Genomic DNA, 20155 nt, shown 5'->3' with positions numbered 1-20155 from the left:
ATGCTGGAGAGGGTGTGGAGAAAAGGGAACCCTCCTACACTGTTGGTGGGAATGCAAACTAGTACAGCCACTATGGAGAACAGTGTGGAGATTCCTTAAAAATTGCAAACAGAACTACCTTACGACCCAGCAATCCCACTTCTGGGCATACACACCGAGGAAACCAGAATTGAAAGAGACACATGTACCCCACTGTTCATTGCAGCACTGTTTATAATAGCCAGGACATGGAAACAACCTAGATGTCCATCAGCAGATGAATGGATAAGAAAGCTGTGGTACATATACACAATGGAGTATTACTCAGCCGTTAAAAAGAATTCATTTGAATCAGTTCTGATGAGATGGATGAAACTGGAGCTGATTATACAGAGTGAAGTAAGCCAGAAAGAAAAACACCAATACAGCATACTAACACATATATATGGAATTTAGAAAGATGGCAATGACGACCCTGTATGCAAGACAGGAAAAAAGACACAGATGTGTATAGCGGACTTTTTGGACTCAGAGGGAGAGGAAGAGGGTGGGATGATTTGGGAGAATGGCATTGTAACATGTATACTATCATGTAAGAATTGAATTGCCAGTCTATGTCTGACGCAGGATACAGCATGCTTGGGGCTGGTGCATGGGGACGACCCAGAGAGATGTTATGGGGAGGGAGGTGGGAGGGGGGTTCATGTTTGGGAACGCATGTAAGAATTAAAGATTTTAAAATTAAAAAAATAAAAAACTAAAAAAAAATAAAATAAAGCACAATAAAATGTACTTTCATGAGCCCATTACCCAGTCCAAAAGCTGGATCATTAACAAGAATGTATTTGTATTTATATTTACCTAGAAGGGGATGACAGAGGATGAGATGGCTGGATGGCATCACTGACTCGATGGACATGAGTCTGAGTGAACTCCGGGAGTTGGTGATGGACAGGGAGGCCTGGTATGTTGCGATTCATGGGGTCACAAAGAGTCGGACACAACTGAGCAACTGAACTGAACTGAACTGAACACGCCTCTCTCTTATGCCTTCCTTCTGCCTCCCTACAAGAGGTAATATTTTAATTTTGTGTTTTCTGTTCTATTAAAATTTTTAAAAATAAAGTTTTTGTTTTCTTGGTATCTATGCCTCATTATAGAAACATTATATTGTTTGGTATTGCTTGTTTTTTTTTTTTTAACTGACCAAGAAAAAGTTCATTAACTTTTTTTGAATTTGTTATTATAATAAAATATATATAATATGAAATTTCTGATTTTAACAGTTTTGAAGTATACAACTCAGTGGCATTCATTGTATTTGCAATGTTGTGCAACCACTGTTTCCAAAACTTTTTCATCATTCCAAGCAGAAACTCTGTACCCATTAAGCAATATCTTCCCTTTCCTTCCCCTGCTGCACACACCCCTCCCCCGCACCCCGGTGACCTCTATTCTACTTTCTGCCTTGATGATTTTCCCTTTTCTAGACACTTTATACAAGTGGAATCATGTATTTGTTTTTTGTTTCTGGTTTCTTTCACTTCACATAATATTTTCAAAGTTTATTCATGTCATGGCATATATCAGAAGTTCTTATAAGTGAGCAATATTCCACTGTATGTATTTTCACCCATTCATCTGTTGAAGGACATTTGAGTTGTTCCTACCCTTGGATATTGTGAATGATGTTGCAGTGAACACTGGTGTACAAGAATCTGTTTGAGTCCATTTTCAATTGTTTTGGGCTTAAATACCTGGAGGTGGAATCACTGGGTCATATGATATTAATAATTCTAGGTTAGGATTTTTGAGGAACCGTCATTACTGTTTTCCAAATACTACTCCATTTTACATTCCCACCAGCAATGGCTGGGAGTGCCAATTTCTCCACATTCTTGCCAAGACTTAATTTTTTTTTTTTTATTTGTAGCCATACTTGTAGGTGGAGGCTTCCCAGGTGGCTCAGTGGTAAAGAACCAGCCCGCTAATGCAGGGGATGCAAGAGATGTGGGTTTGATCACTGGGTTGAGAAGATCCCCTGGAGGAGGAAATGGCAACCTGCTGCAGTATCCTCGCCTGGAAAATTCCATGGAAAGGAGCCTGGCAGGCTATAATGAGGTCATCAAGAGTTGGACACGACTGACTGTACACACATGCTTGTAGGTGTAAGGTGGTATCTTGCAGTTTTGCATGTCCTTAATGACATTTTCCAACAGTGCTGATCATTTTTCATGTACTTGCTGATCATTTTTTTATATCTTTATTGGAAAAATGTTTATTCATATTATTTGTTCATGTTTAATTGGGTTGTTTTTCATTTTGTTGCTGTAAGAGTTCTTTATATAGTCTGGACAGTAAATCCTTACTGGATACATGATTTGTAACTTTCTCCTATTCATAGACTATTTTTTTTACTTTCTTGGTATTTTCTTTCGATGCACTAAAGTTTTAAATTTTGATGAAGCCCAACTTATCCCTTTTTTTTTTTTTTTTTTTTTTTGCTGCTTGTGATTTTGGTGTCATATTTTAGAATCCATTACTGAGTTTGCTTGGTTTTGAGCTCTCTAAAAGCAGTATCATTCACAATATAGTTTCCTGAAACTTGAAGTTCTCTTTAAAATTTATGTTTATAAAACTATCCATGTTCTTTCATAGTTCATTCATTCTCATGGCTGTGTAATCTTGTTATACAAATAGATCACACATTATTTAGCCATTCTCCTATTGATAAACATTTGTGCTGTTTCCAGTTACTTTGCTATTACATCAGTACCACATTAAATATCCCAGAGGGATTCTTCTGCACACTCTAAGAACCACTGGGCTTTTATAAATGAAATGAGTATTATTAAAACTGAATAGTACTCAGCTGCAGACATTTGCAGTTAGCAACAGTTAGAAATAGACCTGGAACAACTGACTGGTTTAAAATTTGGAAAGAAATACATTAAGGCTGTATATTGTCACCTTATTTAACTGACATGCAGAGTACATCATGTGAAATGCTGGGCTGGCTGAAGCTCAAGCTGGAATCAAGATTGCCAGGAGAAATATCAATAACTTGAGATATGCAGATGACACCACCCTTATGGCAGAAAATGAAGAGGAACTAAAGAGCCTCTTGATGAAGGTGAAAGAGGACAATGAAAATCAGCCTAAAATGCAACATTAAAAAAACGAAGATCATGGCATCCAGTCCCATCACCTCATGGCAAATAAATGGGGAAACAATGGAAACAGTGAGAGACTTAATTTATTTTCGTGGGCTCCAAAATCACTGTGGATAGTGACTACAGCTGTGAAATTAAAAGACGCTTGCTCCTTGGAAGAAAAGCTATGACAAACCTAGATAGCATATTAAAAAGCACAGACATCACTTTGCCAACAAGGTCTGTATAGTTAAAGCTATGGTTTTTCCAGTAGTCATGTATGAAGGTGAGAGTTGGAACATAAAGAAGGCTGAGTGCCAAAGAATTGATGCTTTTGAACTATGGTGCTGGAGAAGACTCTTGAGAGTCCTGGGGACAGCAAGGAAATCAAACCAGTCAATCCTAAAGGAAATCGACCCTAAATATTCATTGGAAGAACTGATGCTGAAGCTGAAGCTCCAATAGTTTGGCTACCTGATGCAAAGAGCTGACTCACTGGAAAAAACCCTGATGTTGGGAAAGATTGAAGGCAGGAGAAGGGGGTGACAGAGGATTAGCTGGTTGGATGGCATCACTGACTCAATGGACATGAGTTTGAGCAAACTCCAGGAGATAGTGAAGAACAGGGAAACCTGGCGTGCTGTAGCCCATGGGTTGCAAAGAGCTGGACACGACTGAGCAACTGAAAAACAACAATAAAACCATGATAAGCACTACCATTGAGTATAGTTTGCATCTACACTATAGCCTTAACCATTCTGTGTGATTTGTTGGAACAAGCAATCAGAGAAGACACAATGAGTACATTTTACTGATTTCAGGTTGGAGAGCTTTGCAGAATAGGAAGATGGCAACACAGTGTGGGGGACATGATTGTGAAAAGGAAATGTTTACTTGAGAGCCCCGTCTCAACCAGATTGCAGGAGTGTCTCTAATGGATTTGAAACAACCACAAGAAGGGCTTTGTCCAGTGCTGAAAAGCATTCAGAACAAAGAGACCCAGATTGACGGTTCCTGCCCCTGTCCTGCACACTGGCTCATTTCGGGAAACCCTTTGGCAGCTGCATGGGGTAGTGATGTGGCCAGGATTCTTTGGCTCAAGCATGAAGAACACCAGGGGAAACATAAGCATGAAGCAAGAGCTGAAGTCTTTAACAGAGAGGTTGTTTGTGGCTTTGTTACTGGAAAATGTGAGTAACCTTAATAAGGCCAAAGTGTGGAGACACAGCAATTACAAAATCAAGAAGGGGGTGGAGTGAGATACTGGGGACATAAAAGCATCAGCAGGTGCCCCCAACAGCACTCCTCTTCCAGAGCCAGACACACCAAAGATGAGGTGAGTCCACAGTTTGCTCCTATCCCTCACTTTTCTCTGGATTATTTCATCCTTCTTTGGATATATCTTTTATCTACATGACAGCCTGGGTACAGGAGAGGCCTACAGGAGAAATGCAAAAAATATAACGAAGAAAAATAAGGCAAATGGACTAAATCATAGACTTTGTTTGCTTTCTGATGCACAGCGTGCAAGTATCTTTTATCCTCTCAAAGCTTCTCAGGGTTTGTTCTGTCCTTGGCTCTGACTCCTGATTATTTAGGGTGGATCTCACTCTTCTTAGACTTCCCTGGTGGCTCAGATGGTAAAAGCATCTGCTTACAATGTGGGAGACCTGGGTTCGATCCCTGGGTTGGGAAGATCCACTGGAGAAGGAAATGGCAACCAACTCCAGTATTCTTGCCTGGAAAATCCCATGGACAGAGGAGCCTGGTGGGCTACAGTACCACGGGGTCGCGAAGAGTTGGACATGACTAAGCAACTTCACTTCACTTCACTTCACTCTTCTTTGCCTGGGGGAATCTACTCCTGTGTTTGGTTTTAGAGCCAGGAAGCACCAAGGCTCAACCAGTATTTATGATAAGAATTATCTTCCAAATAGTAGTGTGTTTGTAGAGGATCCTCTATGTTCTATGTGCTGCATAAGGTTCTGGAGGAGATATTGGAAATGGATTAAAGCTTGGTCCTTGACTTCTAGGAATTATGAATTTGGAGCAGTCCTCTCAGTCATTACCTCATTGTTTTCCAAATTTCATTCATTTGCACATCAGCTTCAAGGTTCTTGCCATATTCCTGTGCTGCCCATACCACTTCTTTTTGTAACATTCTCCCTGGGGTGTCACTGGCAGCTCAGTGGTAAAGAATCTGCCTGACAATGCAGGATTCGATCCCTAGGTTGGGAAGATCCCCTGGAGAATGGAATGGCAACCCTACTCCAGTATTCTTGCCTGGGAAATCCCAAGGATGGAGGAGCCTGGTGGGCTACAGTCCACTGGGTCGCAAAGAGTTGGGCATGACTCGGTGACTGAGCACACACATAGTGAATAAAGGTTTACTGTGCAAAAATTCTCTGCTTTTCTGTGTCCATAAAAGGTAACGTTTTCAGATGGTGCTGTCTTCTTTCCCATGAGACGTGACTCTCTCTAAGGAATAGCTTTTTCCTTGAGATTATAAAGTTTTCATCTTTGTGGGGAAGCCAGTAGCTCCTGTGGTAGACCTCCTGACGTTTTTTCCCCCTTTTTTGGCCACACCACATGGCTGCGGGATCTTAGTTCTTCAACCAGGGATTGAACCTGGGTCCTTTGCAGTGAAAGCTTTGAGTCCTAACCATTGGACTGCCAAGGACTTCTCCCTGGCATTTTGAATATGCCTATTAGCAGATTAAAAAAAAAAAAAAACATATAATGAGAAAGACCAGAAGCGAAACATTTGAGTGACACAAGGCACTCAGATTTTATCAAAACAGACAAATTTTTTTTCTGAAATGTTGAAATAATGAAACTAGGAACTTAACCAAGCCATCTCTGAGTAGTTGCCATCTTCCAGGGAGATGGTCCACGGGGGGGTATGGCCTGTGCGCTGATGCCCATGTGCACAGTCAAGCTTCTGCGGAGTCCGTTATCATCCAGGTAACCTTCTGGAATTTGGGGGTTCGCTATATGACTTCCTGAAGTCAAATTCTCATAAAATAATAGAAACAACTACATCAGTGTTTTATATTTTAGGGAACCTCTTATTATGAAAAATTCCCCAAAGTAGAGAGAGTAGCATAATGATAAGCCCACCACCACCCCATTGTCTAGATACCCACATTCTTTAGTGGAACCCTCGTAGCCCAGCACCTCAGGGTGCTTCCCACCCCAAGGGAGGCTTCTCTTTGCTGAGGAGCTCATATGTTGTCAACAATTTAGTGTTTCCTGAATCCTGCTACACACTGAGGCCCAATCCCTTCCTAATCTTCCTTGCTCTTCTCTGAAGCTTCTGTAGAATTCCCAGCAGCATGGAACACATGGGAACCTCTGTGACTGGGAAGCTGCTACAGTATGCATGTGGGTGGGTGAGGGGTTTCTAGGTAACAGGAGGGGAGTGTGTGTGTTGAAGCGGGGAGACCAGCAGCGCCCTCCTTTCTGTCTTCTCTGCAGCGTCCTTCCAGCTGTCATCACTCTCCTGCTCTGTGGGCAGCTTCTTGCAGTGGAAACTGGCAGTGAGGCTGCAGGTAGGTCTGCCTCTGGGCGAGGGCTGTACCTGGCCGCATTGCTGCATCCCACTTGGGCCCATCAGATCTGCATGCTCTCCAGGAAAATCCAATTGCTCCTTATCCTGATCTCTGGTCTTTCAGTATCGTAAAGAACATTGGGGAGCCAGCCAGCCAGCAATCTCTCCTGGGCTTCCGTTTGGGGTGTGGGAGGTTGATATGCTGTTTCTTCTCTCCTGATTTTTCCAGTCTCTAGGGGCAGTTTCTGAAAATGAACCTTGTCTTCCTGTTTTCCTTTGCAGCCGGCAGCTGCCCAAAGGCCCCCGAGATTGCCAATGGCCACGTGGAGTACTCGGTTCGCTATCAGTGTGACAAATATTACAAACTGCGTGCTGGAAATGGTAAGCCTGGGCCAATGCCTCCGGGTCCTCCTGTCCCAACCCCGGACTGCCTTGAGACCGTCTCCACTATTGCCACGACTGCCACAGTCACCTTGCCCATTGTCTGTCCTGCTGAGCTTTACTGGCGCCCCCAGCACTTGGCTTTTAGCATAGTGCTCCTGTCTTGCTCCTCTTCCCCAGCCCTCCCTGCTCCTACTTCTCTGACTCTGCCCTTTAAACACCTTCTCTTCTAGTGCTAGGTGCAGCTTTTGGCTCATTTTTTTTTCTTTTTGTTTCAGGGGTGTATACTTTTAACAATAAGCAATGGATAAACAAGGACATTGGACCGCAACTCCCCGAATGTGAAGAAGGTAGGAAGTCAGGCGTGGGAAGCAGATTGAGAGTGGGTACTGGAGGGGTTGGTGCATGGCAGGTATCTTGATCGAAACATCCTCAAGGCACATCCTCCCTATGAGGCTTCCCCTGGGCACACACCAGCCGAGGACAGGGACTGGGGGGACCACAGTGGGCCGGGCAGAGACGTGCACAGGCAGGTGATGCTTCCCCATGAAGTTCACTTGGGATGCGTTCATCTGGTCTCCTGGCCACTGACTGAATCCACTGTCCACAGAGGATCAGGGGACCCTATATGTACAGAGAGCCCACCTAGAGATCCCTGGGCCAAGGGTAAAGCAAGCTGCAGGAAGAACAGGTCAAGGAAGGGCAGAACAAAACCGCAATCCATGGGAATGTGCTACAAGAGGCTGGAGATGGGTCAGGACTCCGTTGTCACCAGGAAGGGCTGGTGCTCTCTCCTTTCGGGATGGAGGGAGTTTGATGTGCAAACCAGCTTCTTCTGTTCTGACTTTTCGCATCTCCAGGGGCCGTTCCCCGCTATGAACCTTCTCTTCCTCTTTTCCTTTGCAGATGTCAGCTGCCCAGAGGCCCCCAAGATTAAAAATGGCTACGTGGAGTACTCGGTTAGCTATCAGTGCAAAACCTATTACAAACTTCGCACTGATGGAGATGGTAAGGCCTGGATGAATGCCTCCTGTCCCTCCACTTCCACGGGGGATGGAGCCAAGTGACTGGTCAGAAAGGGCATGTGCTTTCTGGAGCCAGGAGAGTCAGGTTCTAATGAAGGTTTTGTCACTGGCAGCTGTAGCCTTTTGGGCAAATTAACTCTCCTCAGCCTTGAGTCTTCTTCCTTATTAAGTGGAGGTGATGCCACATAGCCTACCCATCTCAGGGTGAGATCTATATAAAACAATGATGGTGATGATGGCAGGGAGCCCTCACCTTGTGAGCACTACGCTCCTGCACTTGAACAGTTTTCTCCATGGATTTGCTCATGAGGTCCTCACAACACCCCTCTGGAGATACTATTATTTTTGCCAAGTTGTACAGCTTGTGGGAACTTAACTTGGATGGAACCTGTGTCCCCCGAATTAGAAGCTTGGAATCCTAACCACTGGACCACTTGGGAATTTCCAAGAGACAGGATTATTATTCCCATTTCACTGCTGAAGAAACTGAGGCATAGAGAGGTTGATAACTTTGCCCAAGTTCAGGAAGCATGTATGAGGGAAAGTCAGGATTTGAACCCTGATTCCAACCCTGTACTGCCTTGGCACAGTCACCACGGCCACCTAGACCACCATCCGTCCTGCCGGGCTTCACTAGCCCCAGCACTTGGCTTCTAGCACAGAGCTTTTCTGTTCCTCCTCCTTCCTGGCTCTCCTTCCTCCTGCTTCTCTGATTCTGCTCTTTAAATACCTTCTCTCCCAGTGCTAGGTCCAGCTACAGTGTCCCTTTCAGCTTGTATTTTTTTCATTTTGTTTCAGGAGTGTACACCTTTAACAGTAAGAAGCAGTGGATAAATAAGAACGTTGGACAGCAGCTCCCTGAATGTGAGGCAGGTAGGAAGCCAGGGGCCTGGGAAGCAGACTGAAAGTGGGTACTAAGGGGTTGGTGCACGGCAGGCATCTTGATTGGAACATCAAGGCACATCCTCCCTATGAAGCGTCCTCTGGGCACACACAAGCCAAGTTCAGGGAGTGGGGGGACCAGAGGTGGCTGGGCAGAGATGTGCACAGGCAGGTGACGCCGCCCCTTGAAGTTCACGAAGGATGTGTTCATCTGGCCTCCGAGGCACTGACTGAGTCCACTGTCTACACTGCCCACAGAGGATCAGGGGACTCTGTACAGAGAGTCCACCTAGAGAGCCCTGGGCCAAGGGTAAAGCAAGCTGCAGGAAGAACAGGTTGAGGGAGGGCAGAACAAAGCCGCAATCCATGGGAAGGTGCTGCAAGAGGCTGGAGGAGGGTCAGGACCCCACTGTCACCAGGAGGGGCTGTGCTCTCTCCTTTCCCTCCTGGAACAAGAGGATTTTGCCTATCCTCTTCTGCTATTTGGGCTGTAGAATCGCTAACCTGGCAGGTGTCGACTGCAGTTATCTATAAAACCTGTGTTCCGGCCAACATTGCTTCATGTCCCTATTTATTCAGAGAGAATGAACCTCGGTAGCTCCTTGTCCTTACACTGAATTTCAGGGATCGTGGACCTCTAGTTGTGATAAATCATTTAAATATACCTAGAGTTCAGCAGCTGGGGTTTGAAAATTTCAGTGCTATTTGTGAGTCAGAAAAGCAGGAAACAAAACTCTCCTTTAGTGATGTGAACATTAAAAAAAAAATATTTTAAACTGTAAATACTGGGGACGGGAGGAGCAGAAGGTAAGGGCAAAGCATGTAAATGTTTCTAGCCCTGGAGACATGAAGAGCGATAGTTTTGGACAGCGGCCAAGAGTTGGCGTTTTTATGTTTCCCGGCCCAGAGGACGCTCATACCCTGCTCCTATTAATGATGGTCTTGCTCTCCTCAACAGTGTGCGGAAAGCCCAAGCACCCAGTGGACCAGACGCAGAGGATCATAGGTGGGTCGCTGGATGCCAAAGGCAGCTTCCCCTGGCAGGCCAAGATGGTCTCCCACCATAACCTCATCTCGGGAGCCACGCTCATCAATGAACAATGGCTCCTCACCACAGCTAAAAATCTCTACCTGGGTCACACTAGTGACAAAAAAGCAAAGGACATCACTCCTACTTTAAGACTCTATGTGGGGAAGAACCAGCTTGTAGAGGTGGAGAAGGTGGTTCTCCACCCTGACCACTCCAAGGTAGACATTGGGCTCATCAAACTCAGACAGAAGGTACCCGTCAATGACAAAGTAATGCCCATCTGCCTACCTTCGAAAGATTATGTGGCGGTGGATCGTGTGGGTTATGTGTCTGGCTGGGGGCGAAATGAAAACTTCAACTTTACGGGGCATCTGAAGTACGTCATGCTGCCTGTGGCTGACCAAGACAAGTGTGTGAAGCACTATGAGGGCAATGCCGCGCCTAAAAATAAGACAGCTACGAGCCCTGTAGGGGTGCAGCCCATTCTGAATGAGAACACCTTCTGCGTCGGCCTGTCCAAGTACCAGGAGGACACCTGCTATGGTGACGCCGGCAGCGCCTTCGTCGTTCATGACCAGGAAGACGACACCTGGTATGCGGCCGGGATCCTGAGCTTTGACAAGAGCTGTGCTGTGGCCGAGTATGGTGTGTATGTGAAGGTGACCTCCATTCTGGACTGGGTTCGGAAAACCATCGCTAACAACTAAGGCGGGGCTGGCTAGAAGCAGCTGCCTGAAAGGACGAGGGGAAAACTGCATAGGAGTGGCGGGGGCAAAAGTGCAGCGTGACGTGGGTGGGCTCAGCCAATAAAGAGCTTGCTTTGGCTCACGTCTGCAATGTTTCTTTCATTCTTTACCACTGAGCCCCCAGGGAAGCCCGTCTGTGCTGTTTTTAGCCTTGGGTTTTTGTTTTTGTGTTTTAATTCTCTCATTGATGATACAGAAGCAGCCAAGCGCTCTAGAGTTTACTGGGAGTGCGGCAGAAAACACCCCGGACCAACTGCAAGTCCCTAAGGTGATACGAACTGTCCCACTGGGGAACTCACGATCACTGAATGAGTGCCTATTCGATGGCAGGCCTCAGGGAGGTCACGGTTATCCTTTGTTTTATAGACGAGGAAATAGACAGTCAGAGAAGTGATTTGCTCAAGGTTACACAGCTATAAAATAGAAAAGCTGAATCTTAAACCTTTGTTGTTGCTTAGCCGCTAAGTTCTACGACCCCCATGGAGACCCTACCAGGCTCCTCTGTCCATGGGATTTCCCAGGCAAGAATACTGGAGTGGGTTGCCATTTCCCTCTCCAGGGGATCTTCAGACCAGGGATCAAACTTGCATTTCCTACATCGACAAGCGGGTTCTTTACCACTGAGCACCAGGGAAGCCCAAAGCTGAGTTCTGAACCTAGGTCTGTCTGAACACAAACCCCGAGCTCTTTTCACAGCATCCTCTGCTTCTTCCGAGTGGAGGAGGAGAGAGAAGGCTGGTGAGGAAGACGCTGGCTCGAGCGGCATGACGAGTGTTCTGACAGATACTTCTCTGTCGCTTGTGCTCCAACACACCAGCACTTCAGCTAACACAGTAAGATGTATAAAGGCAGGATTTCTAGATTTGCTGGGTCCAAGCCACAGCTCGATGACAAGCCTGCCAAGTTCCTTGAGCTCCCTGCCCATCAGTCTCCTGGGCTCTCTCACGGGGGGCGCAACCCAGACAGGCTCTAAAGCGCCATCAGTAGAAACATTCTGGGGCTGGGGGGAAGTCAGAAGTCTCTTCCTTAGGAGGGGCTGCTTTTCCCATTTGGAAGAAAACAACCCTCAACTAGGACTCAAACCATAGCCATCTGAGTCTTTCATTTCACAGATAAACTGTTCTTGGTATGAACAGTTTCCCAGAACAAAAGTTCTGGGACCCAGCCCATGAGGCTGTTCTTCTAACTGAGCCACACACCTTTATCCAGCACACTGGCCCTTCACCAGCACAGTCTTGTCACGCCAAGATGTAGCCTCCCCTGCTTGTGGCCCGAGATGTCCGCTAGCGTCACTACCCTCTCACTAGTGCTTTGCTCTTCCCCGTGACATTATCACAGGCACTCTCCAGACCCATTGATAATGGAAAACAGGCTGGTGCTCACAGGCCAAGGCACAGCTGAGACCTGTATTCTAGAACCTGCACGAGAGACGATGGCCAGAAACTCAAAAATAATACAAACACGTAAAATCATGCCTCTCAGCAGAGTTACACCTCTTTCTTCTAATAATACCTTCAGCACTAAGGTTTTTGAAGAATAAACCATCCAAGGTTTTTTTGAAGAAAAATCTGATTGTATTAAGTGGCTTCTGCCTCTAAGGAGGAAAACAAAATTTTCGGTATTTTCTCACTTTCCTTATCTCCTCTACCTTCCTCCCCAGCAGCACCTCCTGCCCACCTGCCTCCCCCTCGGGTTTCAGTGACACTGAACTCTGTGGAGCCCTCTCAACACGCGGGCTGTCTCCAGCCCCGGGCCTGCCTCCCCTCAGTTCCCCCTAACGCCCTCCCCCTTCTCCATAAGTACCTCCTACTCTCCTTTAAGGCTCAGGAACTGTCTCTTCTAAGAAGCTTTTTTTTCATCCAGGAGTCATTTGTTTTGTGCAGTATCTGGCATAGGATGGGGGCATACAGTATGTAATTAATAAACACTTATGGAAGGGAGAGCAACTATGATGGGAACAAAAACACAAACTTGGACTTCAGAGAAACATCACCAAAAAGCTCTCAGGAGGAAAGACAACACGAGAATCTTATGCATGAAAGTGCTGAGTTTTTGCTGTTATCTGAGCACTTCTCACATCTCACATGCTGTGTAATTTAGGCTGTGAGGGACAGAAAATCCAACTAAAGTGACACGTGGTAAAGACGTTTTATTCTTTCACAGAACTCTGAAGGGAGGCAGGTCTAGAGTCCACTTGGGAGCTTGATATTGTCATCAGGGACCCAGGCTCTTTTCATCATTCTTTTCAGCATGCTCATTTTTCATCCCAGGGCTGGATGCCTCATGGTCCTAAGATGGCTGCTGTGGTTCCATGCATCACGATTACCAACATAAGCAGGAAGTGGGGGCCAGGAGACAATGGAGGTGGTGGTGAAAGGATTTTGTTGTCTCATTTCTGAAGTGGCGCCCTCCTTTATCAATGAAGGCCACCCAGGTGCCCAGCAACCTTCCTTCTCTGCCAAGTTTGTCACAGAAGACTTGGAAAGGAAGCACCCGGCAAAGGGGGACAGTTGTGCAGTGACGGTGCTGCCCTGCCTGCAGGCCAACAGCTGCCAAGCGGGCCGTGTGCTGTCTGGTGCTGCCATCTGGTTCTGCATACATTCTTATTCTAGAAAGTCAGTGCTATTAGCTCCATGAGAAGAGGAGGAACCTGCCCAAGTGGTGAAGGTTGTGCCAGGGGGCCCTGGGAGAGCTGGAATTCTTCACAGAGTTATTAAAACAGGCAAATCCTATATAGATGAACTTCTGTTTAGCAGTTCTGAGATCTCTTTCCAGTCTTGAGTCCCTGAAGTACAGTTTTCTCCTCAGAAAGAGACGGAGCTCCAGGAGAGATTGGCTCCTACTGACTAAGGGTACTTAATTTTTTTGTTTAGCTTAAATTTGGTGCTGGACAGTAAAGGAAGTTCAAGTTCTCACCTCTGGGGCAATTTAATAACATAAAAGCTGGTAAAATGAACAAGCCAAGATATCTTTAAAATTCTGAGCCAGAAAGTCTTGCAGATAAAACAAACTTGGCCACTATCAGTAGAGAATGATTTATTCCAGGAGAACCTGGGATAGTAGGTGAGCATGAGATAAATACATGCGTGGAGGGAAGGCGAGGCTGAGGATGAAGGAAGGGGTGGGTATGTACACATAGGGTAGAAAACAAGTGTTTTTGCTCTTATGTGAACTGATTTTCTAGTTTACGCAATGTATCAAATAAATACAGTTGAATCAAACTGTCCTAGCCAAATTTAGAAGGATTCTGTATTATCTTAAAGAATAAAGAAAAGCACAATATACAGAGAAATTAAAACACCCACACTGGGGAAATTCACCACGGCTGGCTTCACCTCTCTGAGGTCTGCAGGGCGTAGACACTTGGGCATCCCCAAATGTGCACCAGTGTGGTCTTCTGCTTGGCGGTCGGTACTTTCTGTTGAGGTCAAACCTCTTATTCTCTGGGATGCTGACCATGTTTCTGAAGGACCCCAGGAAAACCGCACAGCTGGAGTAAGGTACTGTTTCAAGATGAGCCTTTCTCTTCAACTCTGATGGCAGCAAAAGCACTAAATGTCTTGATAGAGGAGGTCGTATTTGGGAATATTCTTGGGATCAATAGGACTTTGCACAATAAGTTTCCCCCTCATTGCGCCTCGATAAATTACTTCAATCAAATCTATGAAGTCTTGTTTGGTTTTGAAACTTCCCACAAACTTAGTGTGATCTGGAGACCTAAATAGCGTAGGAGAGAAACAACCTTGCTCAGAACTTCTCAAAAGTACTTGTAAGGCCTTCAGGATAAACCAAGTAAACAGCAGCTCTCTCACTTTCTTCTGGTCAGGGAGCCCTTAGACACAAAGCCTGACACTGACTTTCCATTTTTGGTTACAGGGCCCATTTGATACACAACTAAAACCAGTGCTGCGGGCTGCTGGGAGAGCATGAAGCCCTACTACATGGCCCATTTAAAGTCATTATAGCATTTGTTACAATATTGCTTCTGTTTTGTTTTGGCTTTCTGGCCTCCAGGCATATGACGTCTTAGCTCCCCGACAAGGGACCACACCCAAACCCCCTGCTTTGAAAGGTGAAGTTCTAACCACTGGACCATCACGGAAGTCCCTCATCTTACTTATTTTTGACAGACCCTGAGAAAGAAGCACTTCAATATTCTCTAACTGAAAACAGACAGAACGCGTGGTAAGGGAAATGCATGTCTTAATTTGCTGAAGAATCACTTCTTTCACAGATGCAGCCAATGAGTATCAAGAGTTTAAGAGCAATGGCCCATTTTGTTTGAAATAAAACTCCTGGGAAAATTTGACAAAAGCTGTTCTATATTTTCTGCAGTGATGGATGGTGAGTGCTTCACAAACTGTACTAGTCTCTCAGATTTAAGTAGTAAACTGGAAACACTCTCATTTTGTACCAAAGTTACACACACACACATACACACACACACACACACACACACACACACACAAATTAGAGACTTCATCAACTGGGGAAACAGTACCAACAGAAGACACACAAAGCCCCCATCACATCCAAGTGGGTGAGCTACTGAAACTGACTGGAGCAAAGAACTTGAAAGACTATAGTAACTTCACGCCAATCTAACTTACCCATAATCCACTTTCATATGCTGCCCGTTGAAGAAAAACACAGTAGATGGAATATAACTGATGTCAAAATAGTGTGTATAAACTGGGGTTTGGTCCACATCTACTAGATAGATAGCAGCCATTTTACTTAAGTCGGAAGAGGTCTTAGAAAGCTGCAGAGGAAGAGAGAGGTGTGGGTTACAACTTCAGGGCTGTTAACACTTCCTTTGTGAACCTTTTTACTCTAAGAATTTTCTGTGTGAGAAAAATTCCTGGACCAAGAATCTAGCCTGTTGGGAGTTCCACGTTAAGAGACAGTGTAACCTTATTCAGAGTCTGAATCACTGTTGGCAGGGTAATGAGAAGGCCCTGAGCAAACTGGGTGAATATATTTCTTCTTTTTTTCTTCTATTTTTGATTAAAATATGTGTTTTTAAACTTTTCATGGATTTATAAAATCCATACTCGCTTAAATAAAAAAGTAAATTCAGAAATATGTGCTACAGATACTGGAATTCCCCCAAATCTCCTTGTTTCCAATCTCACCCATAAATGAGAGTTATGACGAAACATCAGACCCTTACGTGGCACTTGCTGTGTGCTAAGTGTTCTAAGTGCTTTACACTTGTTGGCTCCTTTAATCCATACAACATTTCTAGGAGGTATGCACAGCTACAGGCACCATTTCACAGACGAGAAGACTGAGCCACGAGGAGGTAATGAGCCCCCGGTCACACAGCTGTAAGCAGTAAGGCTGGGCTCTGAACTCGGACGGCCTGGCTTCAGAGTCTACACTCGGCGATATTCCACACCCTCACAGCTGAGGGTAAAATGCTCTGGCCGCCTTCCCACCAGCTGAATGCATCACACCCTCATTGTTGATCAGTCATGGGGTTTCTTACACTGGATCCACACTGTGGGTAGCAGCAACAGAAAACGTGGGTGAGGCCTTAGTCCTGGGTAAGTCAGAGACCAGGATAAGCTTATTCTGTCCTGTACTCCCCTCTCAACTCATCAGACTGTAAAGATGTGCTGTGAAATCATAGATTACCATCAGGCACACACTGGAAGAGGCACCCCAGAAAAGCATATTTGCAGGCAAAGAAAACAAAGTTCAGATCCCAGCTCTGCAACTTAGTGGTTCTGGGCCCATGGGAAGTCACCTGACCTCCCTGGCATGCATCTCCTCTCTTGGGAATACTAATTATCCCCCTGTGGGGAGCACTGAATAAGACAATGTTCATAGACTCTAGTTTGTAACTAGACTGTAGTCTAGTCTAACTAGACTCTAGACTCTTCCACCACTTGTTGGTGAAACTGAGCTTCGGCAGCTGCTAGTGGGGAAGGACATCTAGGGCGGATTCCACACAATCACAGACTAGGGGGTTCGACTCAGGAAGGCGCATGATCGGCTCTTGGAAGTGTGCTAACAGTTGAACAGCTGTACACCTGGACCCTGCCTGCTCCTGCTCATGCACTCTGCAGATGCTGGAGTAAGAACGTATAGGTTTTCAATAAAAATCTTAAAAAATTCACTTACTATGTCGTCTAGTTGCAGACAGACCGGATCCTCGTCTCTCCCAAACCTGAGAACCAGCACTTTCTCTGCAGTACTTTTTATTGCTTGGTCTACTGCCTTTTTGCTACTCAGTTTGGGTAACAGGAAGCTCATGTTGAAATAATCCGATTATCAGTCCTCACTGTTGGTCCTGAAAGTTGCAATGTTTAAAGACAGATTAAGTGCAGGAGCCCTAATTTTGAAACACTGTTCATTTTTGGAGTAGGTAACATATATATTTTTCCCTCCTAGATGAAAAAGTTTCATACAACATAGTAACAAAAAAGTAAAAGGAATGCACAAACAGGTGGCATATAAGTCCACCAGTTATAAAGAAACAACACAGAGAGGTATACTGTAATATTTCCCCCTCCCCTCAGAGGACTTGGTTGCCAGCACCCTGGGGTAGTTACCAGGCAACAACTTTCATTAGTTTCTCAGAAAAGTTTGTTATGCATTCAAAGAAAATACAAAGATGTTTTTTCCCCTTGTCACTCAAAAGATAGTGTATTCTATCAGTCGGTTCCAGCGGGAAAGAGATGCCACCTTCAAATTTGGTCATTTGAAGACTTTCATTGAGGCAGGGCATAGCAAAGAACAGGGAATAGTGAAGAACCCTCAGCTAGGAGGGCCAGGACGGGGTGCTGTTCTCACCCCCAGGCCCGGAGGAGCCACAGGAGGGAGTACTTACCAGAACTGTGTGGCCAACGCTGATGGGTGGACAGGGCCGCTATAAAGGGGGTCAGCCTGCAGTGAGGGGAGGCAGCCACTCTCCCCTGCCCTCTGATGCTAACACTAACGCTTCCACTGACTGACTCCAGCTGGAACAAAGAGGGCAGGGGAGCTGCAGAGGCAAACAAGCCTCCTGACACAGAGCAGTCTAGAGAGAAGAGTGGATCTGGAGGGGTAAACGACAGATGTCCAGCACACATACTTTACCCACTCTTCTGCACTTTACCTCACGTGTGAATATCTTCCCATTGCTCTATGCAGAAAACTCACACGTTTCTTGTTACAGTGCCATACTACTTCATGCATGCTCCATCCCTTTTGTACAGTCTTTTATTGACAGACATTTATATTATCATGAGTTCTAGTTTAAAGATTCTTGGTGTATGTCTTATTGAGAGTACCTCATTACATGCAAACAGATCAACTAAGAGGGCGTAAAAACCAAACACACACAAAACAAATAGCAAAACACTGAGACAGAAGGGGATTCTCATTTTCAGGTTCACAGTTACCTTTTTAGCTACAAAAACAAGGACCAGAATCCATGCCATCAAATTTCTAGTCCCGTATTCCTTTTACTACAATGGAAGTGAAAGTGAAAGTTGCTCAGCTGTGTCACACTTTTTGCGACCCCATGGACTAGTCCATGGAATTCTCCAGGCCAGAATACTGGAGTGGGTAACCTTTCCCTTGTCCAGGGGATCATCCCAACCCAGGAATGGATCCCAGGTCTTCCACACTGCTGGCGATTCTTTACCAGGGCCACAAGGGAAGCCCAACTTATTTACTACAATAAGTCCTATTTTTATGATCAAGAATACTCTTTGATCAAGGAGCTCTATTTCTGATCCACAAGAGACTCCATTGAGATACTTGATATTTTGAATTCAGTCCCAGGGGACTGAATGCTATGAAAAGGGACGATTTCATTCTCTCTTTTTCAGTGGCAAGTCACATTTTAAGATAAAATTCATATAGGATAGGAGATTGTCCCAGTAATAGGTCATACTTTAAATAGGAAAGAAGATTGCCAAAAGGGGCTTTCGTCAAATAGGAGTGGCAGAACAAATTACTGTTGAAAGGGAAAGTCAGAGAAGATGGATTTGTCCCACCACTAGAAATCAAATGACCAGCAACTTCTGTATTGTTAAGAGAGGAGGAAGCAGTCAACAGGGAGTGTGGAGGTAAGCATGTGAGAGAGTGGGACTGGATAAAAGTTGGAAGGGGGAGAGGGAAATTTCTCTTTAGGCATGGGGAGAGACCATGCCTAACAAAATGTCCACAGCAAAGAATACCAATAGAGAACTGACAAAAGAGGAGGTAAAAATGGACAGATATATTTGGAAAGTTAAGCTTTACCTGTAAGCAAAGGAAAGCAAATTAAAAGATATATCTTTAAAAGTCATTCATTTGGCAAAGATTAAAAAAGAAAAACAGCAAGAGTGTGAGTGAACTGGCAGGCATTTAATACCTGATGGAAGGTAGAGAAATGAAACTTTTCTAGAAAAGAAATCTGAAATACTCTTCGACCAACAATTCCACTTCTGAGAATCCCTAGTAAATAAATAGACGTGCACAAAGATTTGTGTACCATTTATAAGTGTGGAAAACTGGAAAAAACCTAAACAGTCATCAGTAATGGACAGAGGGAATAAATGATAGTATAGCCCAGTGATGTACTAGCACAGTATCATTATATACTGGGTTAGAGACGAATAATTGAAAAACCCTCACGATAAAGAAAAAATTTTTTTATAAAACTGTAGTATATAAAGTGTGCTCCCACTTTTGTACAAAAACCTAACTATAATGCATAAATATTCACATAGAAAAATAAATAAAAATGAAAATGCCAGGGCTTCCCTGATAGTTCAGTTGGTAAAGACTCCGCCTGCAATGCAGGAGACCCCAGTTCGATTCCTGGGTTGGGAAGATCCTCTGGAGAAGGGATAAGTTACCCATTCCAGTATTCTTGGCTTCCCTGGTGGCTCAGCTAGTAAAGAATCCGCCTGCAGTGCAGGAGACCTGGGTTTCATCCCTGGGTTGGGAAGATCCCTTGGAGAAGGGAAAGGCTAACCACTCCAGTATTCTGGCCTGGAGAATTCCACGGACTGTAGGGTCCATGGGGTCACAAAGAGTCGGACACGACTAAGCGACTTTCACTTTCAACTCCGTCAGAGATTATCTCTGCGTGTGAACAGACGAGTGATTTTTACTTACACTGTAGGCGCGCGTCTTTATTTCCCCCAAATATCCGACATATATATTTTTAATGACGCCTGTGGTTGGGCTACTTCTGGCCCACAACTACTGGGGAAAACGATACTTACTTTAACTGTACACGTCACCTCCTTCTCTTCCACTTCAGGGTTGTGGACAACCCCGACCCTTTCTCGAAAAAGCCTACTCAGAAGGCTTTTTTTCCCCTGCCCCAACCGTGGCGGCGACCCCAATTCAAAGTAACCTGGAGCCGTTGCCTAGCAACCCTCTGCCGACCACCAGAGCGGACGGAAACTGAAAACGAAAACGCC

The 20155-nt window shown here is 45.1% G+C and overlaps 2 protein-coding genes across 7 annotated transcripts; one reads left to right on the top strand and one right to left on the bottom strand.

Moving 5' to 3' along the window:
• The first annotated feature begins 4432 nt into the window (after positions 1 to 4432).
• Positions 4433 to 10827, top strand: LOC101102413 (haptoglobin). Of its 2 annotated transcripts, none has more exons than XM_004015111.6 (7): positions 4433 to 4467; positions 6609 to 6682; positions 6964 to 7062; positions 7341 to 7412; positions 7969 to 8070; positions 8886 to 8960; positions 9928 to 10827. In XM_004015111.6, the coding sequence occupies exons 1-7, from the start codon at positions 4463 to 4465 to the stop codon at positions 10704 to 10706; spliced, it is 1206 nt and encodes a 401-aa protein (XP_004015160.1). In that variant the 5' UTR covers positions 4433 to 4462; the 3' UTR covers positions 10707 to 10827. The 2 variants fall into 2 exon arrangements, with proteins under 2 accessions (XP_004015160.1, XP_042087812.1); XM_042231878.2 differs by having other exon boundaries at positions 4433 to 6095.
• Positions 10828 to 12874: 2047 nt separating this feature from the next.
• Positions 12875 to 20140, bottom strand: TXNL4B (thioredoxin like 4B). Of its 5 annotated transcripts, none has more exons than XM_042231879.2 (5): positions 19955 to 20140; positions 17584 to 17790; positions 16875 to 17043; positions 15356 to 15507; positions 12875 to 14462 (listed from the first exon to the last, which is right to left on the bottom strand). In XM_042231879.2, exons 3-5 carry the CDS (start codon positions 17004 to 17006, stop codon positions 14297 to 14299), a joined length of 450 nt encoding a protein of 149 aa, XP_042087813.1. In that variant the 5' UTR covers positions 17007 to 17043; positions 17584 to 17790; positions 19955 to 20140; the 3' UTR covers positions 12875 to 14296. The 5 variants fall into 5 exon arrangements, with proteins under 5 accessions (XP_042087813.1, XP_004015159.1, XP_042087814.1 ...); XM_004015110.6 differs by having other exon boundaries at positions 17584 to 17713; XM_042231880.2 differs by having other exon boundaries at positions 17584 to 17622.
• Positions 20141 to 20155: the final 15 nt, after the last annotated feature.

The sequence above is a fragment of the Ovis aries genome, chromosome 14 (genome assembly GCF_016772045.2).
Source record: "Ovis aries strain OAR_USU_Benz2616 breed Rambouillet chromosome 14, ARS-UI_Ramb_v3.0, whole genome shotgun sequence".
Taxonomy (NCBI): Eukaryota; Metazoa; Chordata; class Mammalia; order Artiodactyla; family Bovidae; genus Ovis; species Ovis aries.
The sequence above is the reverse complement of the archived record's forward strand: the minus strand, read 5'-3'. Positions and strand labels throughout refer to the sequence as shown.